Source organism: Rissa tridactyla, chromosome 11 (genome assembly GCF_028500815.1).
Source record: "Rissa tridactyla isolate bRisTri1 chromosome 11, bRisTri1.patW.cur.20221130, whole genome shotgun sequence".
NCBI classification, from domain to species: Eukaryota; Metazoa; Chordata; class Aves; order Charadriiformes; family Laridae; genus Rissa; species Rissa tridactyla.
The window spans coordinates 5,796,830-5,811,974 of NC_071476.1; the positions used below are offsets into that span (position 1 = coordinate 5,796,830).

At 54.1% G+C, this 15,145-nt stretch overlaps 1 protein-coding gene across 1 annotated transcript; it reads right to left on the minus strand.

The window, feature by feature from the left end:
• Positions 1-849: 849 nt before the first annotated feature.
• WNT8A (Wnt family member 8A) lies at positions 850-4,358 on the minus strand. Its single transcript, XM_054217538.1, has 6 exons — positions 4,288-4,358; positions 4,163-4,196; positions 3,811-3,949; positions 2,715-2,840; positions 2,461-2,603; positions 850-1,419 (listed from the first exon to the last, which is right to left on the minus strand). The coding sequence occupies exons 1-6, from the start codon at positions 4,356-4,358 to the stop codon at positions 850-852; spliced, it is 1,083 nt and encodes a 360-aa protein (XP_054073513.1).
• Positions 4,359-15,145: the final 10,787 nt, after the last annotated feature.

Below are 15,145 nucleotides of genomic sequence, written 5' to 3' on the forward strand. Positions count from 1 at the left end.
GGACCCAGAAAGGAAAAAAAGCCAATCCATTTTGTTGTGGTGTTTATTGCAAAATACAGTCCAAAAATCTAACTCTTTAGGGATACCTTCAAAATATATAGAGAAAACAGATTGTGCTAAGCAATAATACAACTTTATTAATAAACAATGTTAGGCGTAAAGAATTCTGAATTCTTATCTGCTAATTAAAAAAAAAAAAGTATAGGAATTGTAAACTGCTTAATTTCATCCAGTACAAATAGATGAAGCTACTCTCTATTGGGTGCAGGGGTTCTGGTACCAAAATACAAAATTTAAAAAGGTGGGGGGGAATGAAATCTGTAAACACTGGCTATAAACCTGTCAAAGCCCTCAAAAGGCTGCAGTTGTTGTCATACACACCTTGACACTGCAAAACCTCCTCTCCTGACAGAAAGTGCATAAGTTTTCCGCTAGGAATGCTGCCGAGCAGCTGCCGTGCATGAACGGCCGGGCTGGGGGTGTCGGGATGGAGGTGCCCAGCGGGACCCACATTTGGCCACCCCCCCTTCGCTTGCCATGGGGCTGGTACAAGGGGTTGAGTCCAACAAAACCCTCAAATTCTTCCATCTGTCCCATACACAAATAAAGTGACTCCTGAGAAGAAGCTACTGGTAAATATTGAGGAAAACCCACGGAAGCAAGAAGGAGGGTGGTCCCTCAGCGCCTGCGCCTTGTGCTTCCTAATCTCACAGCATCCGTCTGCAGGAGGCCCCGTCGCCTCGCGCGCTGCCCCGCTCAGCCCTCCGGACCCCAGGGACGCTCCTTCCCACCCCAGCTCTGCCAGCGTGGGGACACCAAAGCGTCCTCCTCGGGCGCTGGGGCCTCCCTCTATCTCTTATGGCCTCTATTTCTCCGCCTGATGTGGTTGGGGGCGGCGGCGGCAGTGGTGTCACGGCGGGCGCAGAAGTGCTTGGCCACCAGCTGCCGGCACTGCTCGCACCGCACCGTGCAGCACCAGTGGAACTTGCAGTTGCAGCTGGCCACCACCTCCGTCCTCCTCTCCTCCACCCGCAGCCCGCACTCGGTGCACAGCCGCCGGCAGCTCCTCTTCTCCCACTGCGAGAGGTTCTTGCCGGTCTGCAGGCACTCGCGGCCCTCGGTGCCGTGGTGGCCCAGGCTGGCGTTCCTCGTGCAGTAGTCGGGAGAGTCTTCCAGGAAGACCAGCTCCGTGGCGTGGACGTGGTGGAAGGTCTCGGCCGTGGCCCCACGGCTGTCGGCGCTGTTGCCGGCTCTCATCCGCCTCTTGTCCATCTCCAGCTTGTGGGCTTGGTCGTATTTTATCTTCAGGTAGTTCCCGATCTCGCGAAACTCGGCGAGCTGGAGCCAGCACGTCTGGATGCTGCAGCTGCCCGACACCCCGTGGCACTTGCAGGCTCGCTTCATCGTGGCTTTCACGGCCTTGGTGGAAAAGGTGGAGAAATTAGGAGCAGAAGAGCATCCTCATTTAAGTCCCCAAACCAGGCTCTACAGCACTTCTAATGTGGGGGGCAATGGGTCAAAAGTGGCTCGTGCTGGGTGTGACTTGAGGTCCTTCCAAGACACGAGCTGATGCTCTTATTTCAGTTCCTGCAAAACATCTGTCCCTCTTCGCTAATTAAAAGGACAGCGATAACGAGCGGGCACAAACAACTGTCTCCAGCCCTTGCAGGAGCTGTTTCTCCAGGAGAGGAAAAAAGCGCGTTTGTCGGGTCATGCCCTTCTCACGCCGTTCCAGTCTGCAGCTCACCTGGCTCATCAGAGCATCGACCCATCATCCCTCTCAGAGGTTTCATTCAAAGACGTGTGAAACTGCTTCGGAATAATCATAGCCAACCTCTCTGCATCTCCTCCAGGCCAAGCACTTCACAGATATTATCTACCAATCTCCCTCTGGTATTTATAAGGTCCCAATCGCTGGTATCTATGTGAGATTAAGCCTCTCGACACACCCTATGAGATAGGTATGTTAAGTGTTGCCGTCCTTGTTTTTACAGACAAGGAGGTTTGGCAAGATGCTGAGAGCCTCCGCCGGCCCAGGCGGGGAGCGGGGGGAGAGTCTGGCAGCCGGCCTGCGAGCAGGGCCAGCTCACACCTGGCTTCCCTAGCCAAAGAGCTTGGAAATGCACATTGTCAGAAAGTAAGGTGGTTCTTGCTTTGTTTTACCAACCAGACAAGCGCTAGGTGAGTATAAAACCCATGCGTTTCTGAATAAGTGGTGTGTGCTAGTAGCTAACTGCGTTACGCGCAGCTGCAGAAGCTGGAAGTGGGAACAACTCTCACTGCAGTTCCTTGGGTTCAGGTTTAGGGACAGGTTCTGGCTGTATTTTTCCCCTATGCAAACATTACAGGGCCTAGATTGTCGCAGAGGGCTGGAGATGGAGCCCTGAACTGCTTACCAGACTCTTGGATTTTGTTTTCAATACAGACATCATTATTATTATTATTATATATTTGACTTACAAGTCTCCCGACTTCATTGTTGTGCAGGTTAATCAGTGCCCGGGTATCGTGTCCTGTTTCCAGAGCATCCACAAAGAGCTTGGAGATCCTCTCCCCGAACTCCACGTTGTCGCTGCATCCTCCCCAGACCCAGCCTCGGCCACCTGCAAGACAGACGCACGCTCAGCGCAGAACCCCCCCCAAATTCTGGGGGTGGGGGGGCTGCGCGTGGGGATGGAGAGACAATGTCAGCCCCTCTCGAGACCGCGGCTCACCCACGCGGCCGTTCCTGGAGTCGTCGCAGCCGCAGCTCTCGAAGTCCCCCAGGCTGCAGTTCCTGGTGAGGGTGTACATGACGCCGGCCGAGCTGATGGCGTGTACAAAGGATGTCTCCCGGGTGGCTGGGGGGGAGGAAAAGAAAAACAGCTGTGACATGCAAACGTAGATTTTTGTCCCAGTTTCTGGGGAATGAAGCTCTCCTGTGCTGCAAAGGTGCAAGAAAGGGAAGAAAAAAAAAAAACCAACCCCACAACATTTTGTGCAAAAGGTGAGATGCTACAGAAATTAAATGCTGGTGATTGGGATCTCCTCAGGCTTCAGCATCAAGGCTTCCAGCAATTTGGTGTAATACTATGCAGGTGTCCATGCACAGGCTGGAGTTCCTTGGCAGCAGCAGGATCTCAAGGCGATGCCCCAATCCCGCTCTGGCCAAGGTCAGTGATCACTCGCTTCTCCTGGTGCTCGGCTCGTCTCTGTCCTTTCCTGCTCGGGGGGGTATGTTCGTGCTTTGATCTTGCCTGCTGGGGAAAATCGTCATTGATCTCGTTTCAGTCGGTGGTTGAACCTGTGCTAACAGCTGTCTGCACCCACACTTCTAATTTAGTTTCTTTTTTGGCTTTCCTAACAGATTCAAATAGAGATGCTGCTCTGGGAAAAAAGAGATTTCTGCTTGTCGAAGCAGCCAGTATTCAAATATATCCACAACTTCCCTACGAGGGCAGTTTCTTAGTGCACGTCTCTGGTTTCTCTCTTCATCTCTTCTCCCCGTTGGAAGCTCAGGTGCCTCTGGCATTGCGCTCGCTCCCTGGGATGCTGCGCAAAGCGGCAGGAGCAAGCCCCTGGAGCAGCACTGCGGGAAGGACCGAGCTCTCGGAGATCCAGAGAGAGCCTGGGACTCCTAGAAAAATGTTAGCTCTATTTATTACATCCAATTAACACAGATGGAGAAAAACAACCGTGGTATTTGGGACACAGAAACCTTTCTCCATCAGTTCAACTAGCAGCCCCAGCTCTCTGCAGGGAGCATCCCGGCTTGTACCGGGATCATCCCGGGACGGGGATGCTGGTGCCGGCGGGCACAGGCGCACTCACCGCTGCGGAGCCGGTTGTGTGTGGAGAGCTGCAGGGCGCTCTCGGGGCAGTTCCAGCGCTCCCACCCGAACTGGAACTTGCACTCCTCCATCCCGCTGTGCGCCCCGGCCGCCACGCTGCTGGAGTACGTCAGGTACGCCTGGCACGGGAAACAGCAGCGTTACAAGCCACCGCCTTTTACCATTTATCAATGGAAACAGACATAAACGGGTTGCGGGTCCTTTCCCTCATTACTCGGCAGGACTTGGAGCCGATACGCTCCGGGAAATCTGTTTCCTTGGAAAAGTCCTATTTCCCATTTGCAAAACAAAATTGCTCTACTTAAATTGTTGACAGTCCGTGTATTAATTACCTTAGGTCCTGTCATCAGGAAGTTATTCACAGACCTGAAACAAAGAAAAGAAAATGAATCACACGGTTTACCGCAGGCTAAAGAGCATCCCTAGAAAATGCCCTTTCCACTGAGCTGGACCCTACCATGCTGCTGCGTGGAGAACGGCGCCGTAGAGCCCCGCGATGGAGAGGATGAGGAAGGTGCTTCTCTTCATGGCTGACCCAAGGAGTGGGGTTGGGTCCCTTTCGCTGGTGTCTCTCCGCACGGCAGGTCCCCGAGGGAGCAGGGCTGCCTCCCTCCGCTCCTTCCCAAGGTGAGCTGTCGGGATGGGGGAAAGCGGCAGGAACCTGCAACCCTGATATTTATAAGGTGAAGTTGTGAATAGTCAAAACCCCCCCATTCATTTGCTACCCAATGACTTAATGTGGTAAAAAAGCTCCCGCTCCAATGGGTGACAAGGAACCGCCTAAGGTCGCACTTCAAAAGGCGGTGCGGTGTCCCCGGGAGCGGGATGGTCTGAAGCAGAGCAAACTTCCCTAACAATGGGACACTTTTAACTCTCTTCCCCACCGCCAGCCATCCCTTTCTCTTGGCCCCAAGTCCCCTTGCCTTCTCCTTTTCATCCTCTGCTTGCCAGCGGAGGCTCAGTCCCTGTGTCCCTCTAAAATAACAAGCTGATGCATTTCTATAGTTCCCCTGCTTTCTGCCTGCTCCCTCCTACGAGAACTCCCTAAGGAGTTTTAACAACTGTTCTGTAAAGATCTATAGGGGATAGACCTCCCAGGTCTTCTTGATTTGAAGAGATGCATTTAACGGCGGGGCTTTTTCCCCTCCTCGCCTCTTTATGATGAAACTTTCTGCATTTCCATCCTGATAACAGCGTGCGCAGCTCGGGAGTGTTTGGAAAACTCTCTAATTGACGCGGCTGCAGCTTGGGAACACTGTGTGAATCATTTATGTGGTTTGCTTCATGCTCCAACGCTGTAATTAGGGGAACAGTTTTCTGGGGTTAGCAATTTCCCTCCGGTGGAGGCTGCGGCAGCAGACGACGGCTGCTGGCCGGCTCTGCAGGCAGGAGCAGTGCCCGGAGCCCTGCGCCCAGTGAGGGGCCTCCACCGCCGCCGAGCCATCGCCTGGGCTCGGGAAAGGAAAATCCTTATCAGAGGAAACCCAAAAAAGCCTTTTAATAGTTGGGGGCAATACCATTAAGGGCTGTAAAGGAGCTGCGGGTGGAGCAATAGTGAGATGGCGTTCATGGAAAGTTCTTGGTCTGTTTTCCTCCGGCTGAACGGTCCCAGCCGGGGGCTGGCTCACCCTGGGCAGGGATCCTGCCTGCTCAGCGGGGCAGTGGGGGTGCTCGGACCGAAAGCGGTGCCGTGCCATTCCATGCCAGCAGCGCCAAGCAGCCCCCCGGCTCTGCCAGGCACTGCCCCGTGGCACCTGGGTGCAGCATCTGCCCTGCGCTGGCTCTGGGGCAGGACAGAGGTGCTGCCCTCCTCCTCCTCCTTATTCTCCTCCTCCTCCCCGCTCCCCAGCTGACCCCTGGGTACACCGCTCTGCTGACGTTAATCACTGCCACTGCAGGGTGACTCTCCACAGGGCTGCAAATGTGAGGTTCAAGGGAATGGGACTGCGTGTGGCACCTGGGGGGGTTGTGCCATGAGCAAACGGGGCCACGTGGGGATAAATCCCACCTTTGCACCTGGATGAGCAGCCCCGGCCAGTGGTACTATGGTCAGGCTCCATCTTCAAGGTGTTTGCAAAGCAGTTTGCTGTCTCGCCGTGAGATGCGCGGGAGCATTGCCAAGCCGGCAGCCTGCCCCGGGGTTTTACAGGTGGCAGCGCCGGGTGGCCGAGGCGCAGGTCTATCGGCTCAGGTCCCAGGCTGCTGGGGGGGGCTCTCGCTCCTCTCCCCCCTGCCCAGGAGCAAGGCAGACCCACTCCCGGCTGCAGAAAGCAGAGGGATTCTCCCTCTCCTGCTGTGTGTCCGCACATTATGGAGCGAGAGGAGAGCCTTCTCCCCCTGGGCCCTGCAGAAGGGAGACCCGGAGCCAGTCGGGCAAAGCCGCACGCAGCTGTTTGCAGCCAGAGGATTAAAATTGCAGATCGGTCGAAAAACAGGGATGCAAAATACCTTCCAAGTGAGCACAAAGCTGGTGTAGTCCCGCCAGCATGGCAAAACCCTCTGTGAGTCAGCATTTTAATCATTACCATCCCAAACAGATCCTACTTGTTAGAGCTGTCAAAGGACAATTACTGGGAATAAAGTGTTTCCCATGTATCAGTGACGTTCATTGATTAAAGCCCATGCATACGGCTTGGAAATCTGCCGGGCATTTTCTATATGCACACAGGTCTTTTTTGGGCTTGTTTCTGGCTGTCCCCAGGGGCATGTTGATGTTTTTTGGTCGCTTTTTTTTTTTTTTCTCTCCTTGTCTGAGAGAGCTTGTACAGCTGAAAAAAATGTTGGCGTGTCTGCTATGTCAGTTCACACATGATATTCCTATCACACGCCAGAAGAATAACAGCGTCTCTGGGCGTGAAGCTCCGTCGCAAGCAGTCGCTGCCGTCGGCAGGATCACACAGCTATTTGCCTGGACTATTAAAAATGTCCCTTCCAATTAAAGTCACAGGGATCTTAAAAGTCACTTGTAACGTTGTCACTTAACGCTAGCTGTCAGCAAACAAAGCAGCGTGCTGGGACAAGCCTTCCCGTGCTGCTGAAGGGTTTTTTTTCAGAATTTACAGCTCAGTCCCGGCGAGCGGGAGGCAGGTTATCCAGCCAGGGGGACCCATGAGGCTGCAGCCATCCCAGTCGTATCGCTGCTGAGAGAGTTGGGGGTGTTCAGCCTGGAGAAGAGAAGGCTCCGGGGAGACCTTGGAGCCCCTTCCAGTCCCTAAAGGGGCTCCAGGAGAGCTGGGGAGGGACTCTGGATCAGGGAGGGGAGCCATGGGACGAGGGGGAACAGTTTTAAATTAGAAGAGGGGAGATTTAGATGAGACATGAGGAAGAAATTCTTTGCTGTGAGGGTGGCGAGCCCCTGGCCCAGGTTGCCCAGAGAAGCTGTGGCTGCCCCATCCCTGGAGGGGTTCAAGGCCAGGTTGGACGGGGCTTGGAGCAACCTGGGCTGGTGGGAGATGTCCCTGCCCAGGGCAGGGGGTGGCACTGGATGGACTTTAAGGTCCCTTCCAACTTTAACCATTCTGTGATTCTATGACTTTCCCACATTAGGCAAAAACAGACATAAGTCTTGCTGTGTTAGTAAATTTTGCACTTACAGAGCACTTCATGCAATGTCTTTTGCAGTAAAAGAGATTAAATATAGCTGTTGCTGTTTTACACTTGGGTAAACTGAGGCACAGAGCCAGGAGGTCTTGAGATCTGGGGGTAAATCAGTGGGGAGCTGGACTGGGCGTAGCTGTTCGGAAGCTGGTTTTGGTGTTTGCTCCGTACATCGCATTTGTGGGCCCAGCCCAGCCGGGCTCAGAAGGGCGGCAGCGGGGCTGGTGCTGCCCCAGCTCCCGTGGGAAGAGCCTCAAACCAGGACAAGGTCACAGTCTGGGTGGCCTGAGCTGTGGGTCTCCTCTGAGAAATGATGCTGAAGGATCTTCTCTTTGGCTTTCCCGCTGCCTAGAAACTGGCTTTTGGTTTGGTCTTGGGTGGGGTGGGGGGAAAACCAACACCAGAACTGAAAGGAAAATTCTGTTGGATTTACCTGGTTATGCAGAAAACTGTCAGTCGTTCTGGGCAGCCTCGGACCTCAGAGCGAGCCATCAGCCGCCGGCACGGTGCCATCGCCGGGGTTTGCCTTGGCTCCAGGTGCTGTTGCAGGGCAGGCTCTTTGGGAAGCGGTGTCCTTTGGAAAGCTGGAGCCCCTTTTTATCAGCTTTACTGATAAATTGTTGATGCTTTGTTTCTTCTTTTCTTGCTGCTTGACTAGATAGCCAGTGCTTTTCACAGGATGAGCAAAATCCTAAAATATCTTGGTATCTTCCCCAAGTTAAGAGACAGTAACAGTATATACAGCTCCATGCACCCATAAAAACCTCTTCACGTGAGAATATGGGTTTTAAGGCAGACGTGAGATAAATGGATTTATATAAGTGTCACACACTCTGCTGGCTGGTGGGCCCCGTGGGGATGGGCTCTCGGCTTGTCGGGACAGTGAGCCCCGTGGCTGCGGACAACAGGAACATAAAGCACAGGCCACTTGCTAAATTGCCCTCGGCAGGTGACACATTCAGACCCCCAGCGTCAAATCCTGCATTGCTGGCTTTGTTACAATAAAAATCCACCTGGGTAATTAGAAAGCCACCCCCTCGCCGGCCGGGGGGGGATGTTTTATGGTGCTCTCCCGCACCGCTCGCCCCAGGGAGCCGCCCGAGCCCCCGCGGGTGACGCTGTGTCCCTGGTGTGCACACAGCCAGCCGCTCAGCAAAGGGGACGTGCCGCTTTGCTTCAAAATACTCCGTCACGGTGGACTGCAGCCGTGGGGCGATCCTTCTGCACGCTCCGCTCTACGCAGGAATTGTTATTTATTTTTTTTCTTTAAGTCTTCCCAACTTTTCCGTATTGGGGAAAATAGGTCCCCATTGCTCTGCCTGCTGCGCGGTCCCCCCCTTCCCAGCAGGAATCCGGCCCCGGACCTAGCGAAACTGGTGGGAGTTTTGCCTGTATAACGAATGCGTTTTGATTAATGAATGGTAATTGAGGACGGAGGTGAAATTGAAATCAGGTTTTATGCCACACCTATCCCACAAGCTTGGTCCTCTTCATTCCTCTTTTGGCACATAGAAGAGGCCTGATGTTCACTGAAAACAAGGTTAAAATGTCCAACCGTGATGCTTTAGGTGTGCTCTTCTGGTGACAAAGTCATCCTGAGAAGTTCCCGTCTCCTGCCTCCCCGCAGCAGTTTGTCCTCCCTCAGTTGTACCGATGCAACCAGTTTTTCTGTCTTATTTTTAATCCTGATTCCCAGCACAGCCTGCTCTCCGGCGTGATGCGGGGAGCAGTGAACTTCACCAGGGAGGCCAGGAGGGAGCAAGTCCAAGGTCAGAAGCTCTGCTGCTGAAGGAAACCATTCTGCAACAGAGCACAGGACCATCACGATGCCAAAACCCAGGACCAAAGGAGGCTCCAGGTTGCACAGTTTGGGTTTTACGTCTTTTGGTTTCAGAAGGCAAAAAATTTGGGTTTGAGATGAAAGTCTGATTTTTTTCCAGCTGCAAGCCAGCTGGGGACACAGACGCTTCCCAGCAAGGGCTGTCAAGGTAATTTGGGATGAGCGTAATGTCCTGATGGGAGGCATAGAAATGGCCCCAGAGCATGGCAGAGCTCTCAGGTGTGTGTGCAGGATGCCGGGTTTAGGCTAGAAATGAAAAGAAGGAGCAAATGAAGGAGGAAAAACCTATTTTTTTTTTTTTCAGGAGCAAGGAATACAGTGGGGGGAGATTTAATTTGCCCACCATGTGTCAGGAATGAGACGGGTGAGCGTAGCCATGCTGTGGGAGGGGGGACAGGATGGGTGACGGGTTGGGGCCCCTCCAGCCCGATGGGCAGCTCCTCCGCTCTCGGGGGCAGCGGCTGGAGGGGGGTGTTTGCCCCGCGAGCAGCAGTGCCCGTTTCCCCGGGGAAAGCTGCCATCCCTGGTGTACACCAGCCGTCCCCGGCACCGGGATATGGACCTGAGGGTCCATATGGACCTCATCTGGTGAGCCAGGGGGGCTGTGACCCCAGTCAGGGGTCTGGGGGAGGCTGTGGGCGCTGCTGTGCTGGAGGCAGAAGCTCACGAGATGGTTCGAGGCAGCAGCCGCAGCCCAGGATCCGAGCCAGGACGTTGCTCATGGGAAGAACAAGGCTATTTCGCTTGCAAGCAGATAAAGGGCACCTCTTCCCCTTCCTTCCCCCTGGTTTTGCATTGCGTGTTTTAAAGCTGTTTTTTTTCCACTATTTTCTCACTCCAGTGACTTTCCCGCTCCCCTCCTAAGCCTCTGTTTCCCTGTCCTCACCCCTTTCCAGACTCCCAAAGGCTCCTCCCTGTCCCTCCCAGCATGGGGCAATGAGGAGAGGAGCCTGCAGAGACAAATGTCTGGATAAAAGCTCTGGCACGTCCCTCTGTGGAGGTGCAGGCAGCGGTGTCCCCTCTGCGCTGCCGAGGGAGGTCGCTTCTCCTGCCTCAGACTTTCTTGGCCCTTCGAGTGGAGCAAAACTTTTCCTCGCTGAGCATCTTCCCCTGGGAAAAGGGCTGTTGGTCCATCCTGGGGGAGTTTCCTAAATCCCAGTGACCACTCCGTATCTCCATCTCTGCAGCATCCAAAAATGATGCAAAGCTGCTTGTGGGCAATGACATGCCTGAACTTGGTCCTGCCGCATGCTCGAGCTGCCCCGAAAAGTGGGGCAGGGTAAAACACCTGCGTTTAGATCAACCTTCAGATCTCAGCAACTCTCGAGAGGACTCAGCCGCCCGGTTGGCCCCGGAGAGGCATCTCCATGACCTGATCAGCCTCACCTCAACTGCCTTCTTTAGGTGTGTCCTTCAAAGCCTACAGGGCTGTTTACACGGCAGCCGTATAAAGCAGGGGCAAGTGTTTTGTTTTTCTCTCCTTCTTTAAAGGAAGTGTCATGCAAAACGGTGTTAGTGCAGCAGATAGGTTACTGCCCGGGCATCTGCATGAGGGGGACAGATCTCCATCCTGGCAATGTGTCACCTCAGCAGATAAAAGCCTGTCCAGGAAGAGATTGGGCACTTGATAGGGAGGAAAATTATCACCTCCTTCTTAATCATTCCCGGCCAAACTCGAGTTAAATTAACTGATTACAACCTGGCTCACGTGGTGCTCCCCAGCCTTTCCCAGCGTGGTTCCTCGCACTGTCCCTTCCAGTCTGTGGCTCTGTCACCCCTCCTGTCCCCATCCACGTCGCGTCCCAGGGAACAGATTAAGCCCAAAGATCTTCATTTCTGAGCTGGAGGATATGCGTGTCTGTGCTGGCTGTGTCCGGCACACTGAGTGTGGGAAGTTTTGAGACTTGCAGAAGAAAATGGTGATTTGAGCTATGAATATTTACTTAAAATTCATTTTTATTTCTTCGGGCAGAGACAATTCTGAGTGCAGAAAGCCGAGGCTTCCTCTGGGGGAGCCTGGGTTGGAGGGCAACTTTAAAAGCTCTTTGAGTCTTGCTGGGAAAAACAAAGTGAGGAGAAAACTTGCTTCTGGCACCCGCTTTGCCCCACGCTGGCGGTGGGGAGCCTGCGCTGCTGGGGGCTCGCTCCCCCCGTGGTGACACTGCGGCTCTGGCACTTGGCTCTTCTCCCCCCGCCAGGGAAGCTCCTCTTGCCCTGCCTGGCCTTTCACGGGGGTCGAGCTGCGTATTATTTCCATTTCTTAATGATAATGGTGTCATGTTTGTAGATACGCTTTAATCAGTCTGTGGGGGAAGGCAGTGCCATGCATTTATTAATCTTTGAGGTGGGAGGAGACATCTCCAGTGTTACCTGAGTTGAGAGTGAGGTGACAACTCGTGGCAATGTCTCTGGCTTTACTAAACCAGTTTTAGGCCTTTACTGTGTGCTTTAAGGTTGACCTGATGGTAACGTGTAAGGTGGGGATCCGTCTCACCGGCCCAGCTTGTCAGCATCCTCCAGGCACAGAGACCTGTTAGGACCCTCCGTGGGATGAATTTTTTCCAGTGACACCCTTTGAAAACAGATTTCCTTGATCATATCCCCCTGCCCCTAAAAACCTGACCTGCGGTGGTTTTGGAGGGAGCTTTGCCCAGTCCCTTGGAGGACGAAAACAGCGCATTTTGCACCCGTTAATTCGGAGAGGGTGGAAAGGGAGCAAAACCTACAGTGCAACGGTGCAGTCTGGCATGAGCAGGGGGTGCGGTGGCTGGAGGCGATGCCTGGGACGGTGTCCCCTTGGCAGCATCCCCAGGCAGTGTCCCCTGGGCAGTGTCCCCCGCAGGCTGGTGACAAGGCTCCCCCCTGCGGGATGTCCCCGCACCGCACACCCGTCCCAGGCCATCCCGGTACCCACCGGTGGCAGAGGCAGGCTGGGACACCGCCAGGGCTGGGCGGCCGGTGGACACGCATGGATGGGACAGGCTTGCAAAGTCCCCCCCATCTGAGCAGCTCAAGCGGCAGCTGGGGTAAAAGCCACCCCGCGATCCCGCCTGGCACAACCACCTGCAGTGACTTGTCGGTGCTGGGTGTCAGGTTGCCTGGGCCATCTCCGGGTTTTTCAAGCTGTATTGAGGAAAAAAAAAAAACCTGTATTGTGGCTCTGTGGTTCATCTGGCCATGCCTGGAGCAACAAGGAGCAGTATTTTAGCAAAATGTTCTTTCAGGGACAGGAAAGCGCATCTGCACGTAAATATCGGGAAATAATGGAGACCGTACTCAGGGAGCCTGCATTGCACCGGACTTCTGCTGCCTGTGTGAACCGGGGGGGCTGCCCGGGGGGCTGCCCAGGCGCCTCTTGCACACGAAGGTGGCCGGTATCAGCACTCCTGATTGACACGTGATGAAACTAAAAGTGTAATGAGATGACGAGACTTGCTCAGGGGGACATGCCCGGGGCACAGGTTCCCTACAGCCTGCCCGGTTCTCCTCCCAGCCCGCCGCGCTCCAATCCCCCACGGTGCGGTCAGCATCGTTAATACATATTAACCACGGGGTAAGCTGGGTGCTGCTGGTCCTGAGTGCTGGGAGACACCCGGTGTCGGTGGGGAAACCCAGCCCTGCTCCTGTCGGTGTTTTGGTTCCTCCTTGGCTTGTGCAGGAGTTAGCAGTGCCCGGGGGTTCACCTTAAGGCACAATAAATTGCCTTTTTGAGGGGTCCAAGTGCGGCACCATCCCCCGAAGCAGGACCCCTCCCCAGGGACTGGGTGCACACCGACGCAGAGACCGAAGTCACTGACGGTGTTACAGGGAGAAAGAGCATCCCTGCCATTTGAGCGCAGCTCTGGGATTTGTATTTTTTAGCCCAGTCTGAATACTGAGTGCTATTTTCGGTTAAGCTCTTTTATTTCCACCTTGGCCGTGCACCACTGAACGCTTCACACATAAAGTTTATAAAAGCAGGTAAGTTAAAGCTTTATTAGTCCTTTGTACAGCTAGAAAATAAATGAAGCCGGGGTCAGCGCCACAAGGAGCCACCGCTCGTGTCGAGGCAGCTCCCGTTTGAAATAGTCTTCAATTATCTGTTGTGAAGAGGGAGGCAGATTCCTGCGGCCGATGCAGCCACGCCGGCGTCCTGACATTTCCAATTCCCTGGGTATTTTTGAAACACATTGAAAGAGATGTAAAATTAAATTGGAGCCCCAGCAGTGCTTGTCGCGCTGGGGATGTTAAAGCAGCGTGATAATAAAATGGTGCCAGGGGTATGTTCAAACAGAGACCCGACGATTTTCAGCGGGGTGTGTTAGAAGAGGCGATGCCAGTGGGGACCCGAGCAGGGTGGCACAGCCCAGGGAGGGAGCACCATGCCGTGCTGTGCCGTGCCATGCCACACCGTGCCGCCCCAGGGCTGCCCCGCAGTGGGGGGATGTCTGGGCAGGTCCGTGTTTACCGTGTGGTCGTGACAAATCCCCACTCGCTCACGCTGGGTGCAGTTCCCTCCAGGTTTTCCCCGCTCTGACGCCCTCGGTAGAGAAAACACCTCCCTTTGCAGCGTGACCAAGATGTGGGGAGTGCTGGGTGGGCAAGAGCCATTCTCCGGCAGCGCCCGCCGCCCTCCTGCACCCAGCTAATACCATTTTAGCTGCCCCTGTCTCAATCTGGATTATTGCCACCAAAGTCATTAGCGTTACTGGGGATATCTGCCAACGTGGGAGAACTGGAGCTGGCACAAAAGCTGTTTGATGCCTTCTCTCTCCAAACACCCTCACTCCTTGCCAGCCCTGCCGGTAGCAGGTGAGGTCCGTGCTGGAGCTGGCACGAAGCAGCACCATGGGCTTGGGTTACCCAGCTCCCACTGAAAAAGGAGCCTGCACAGGACAGAAATAAAATGGTACCAGTCAGGAGGAGCGGTGGGGAGGCTGGAGCTGTTATAAAGCCATTATGGAGCTATGAGAGTGCTATTTGCTATTGGTGCTCTTGCTCCCCGGAGAGAAGGGTCCCAGGAGCGATGCTGCTGCCCCAGGGCATCCCTGCTGCCTCCATCCCCTGCCCTGGGGCTCAGTCCCCGAGGGGTGCACCTTCGCCCAGGGCATCTCACAGCTCATTTCTTCATTGCTAAATGAAACATGTGACATCGGTTTCCCAGAGAAGTTGTGCTTGCCCCATCCCTGGAGGTGTTCAAGACCAGGTTGGATGGGGCTTGGAGCAACCTGGGCTGGTGGGAGGTGTCCCTGCCCAGGGCAGGGTGGTGGGAGTGGGTGGTCTTTAAGGTCCCTTCCAACCCAAACCATTCTATAATTCTATATAGGACCCGCACACGTGTTTCTTCAACACTTTGAGGTGGTGACACCAGTGCTAGCAGGGACAGGGGAACCAGCCACAGGCAGAGGTGACCTGGTGTAGCTCCCATGGTCAGACAGGAAAAGAAAAACCCAATTCTTCCCTCTGAGGAGGAGAATTATTTCTAGCATCACGAGAAAACAAAGCAGACCAAGAGGGATTATTTTCCCCAAACAAGATGCTGTTTGAAAACACCCACTTGGAGTCACACATCATTTTTTTCCATCCTGCTTGTTGCCAAACCCAAAAATTTCAATACTGAGTTGGCCTCTAAATTCACGAGACCAGCTTAGAATTCCTGAGATTGTTGTTTTTATTTTGAAAAATTCATTCTTTTAATTCACTGCCTACTGCCAGAGCCCTAAAAGACCCCATTTTCACGTGTCTCTGACCACATCAGCTAGAAGTCCCCTTTTGCTCCCTTCTCCACTCCCTATTTTCCTGATTCCCCATCAATCGAATGAGTTCTGGAGCTGGGCCTCGGAGCAAACACAAAGTGTTGGGAGATTTGCAGTTGATGGTAGGAGTTGTCAAGAGCTGT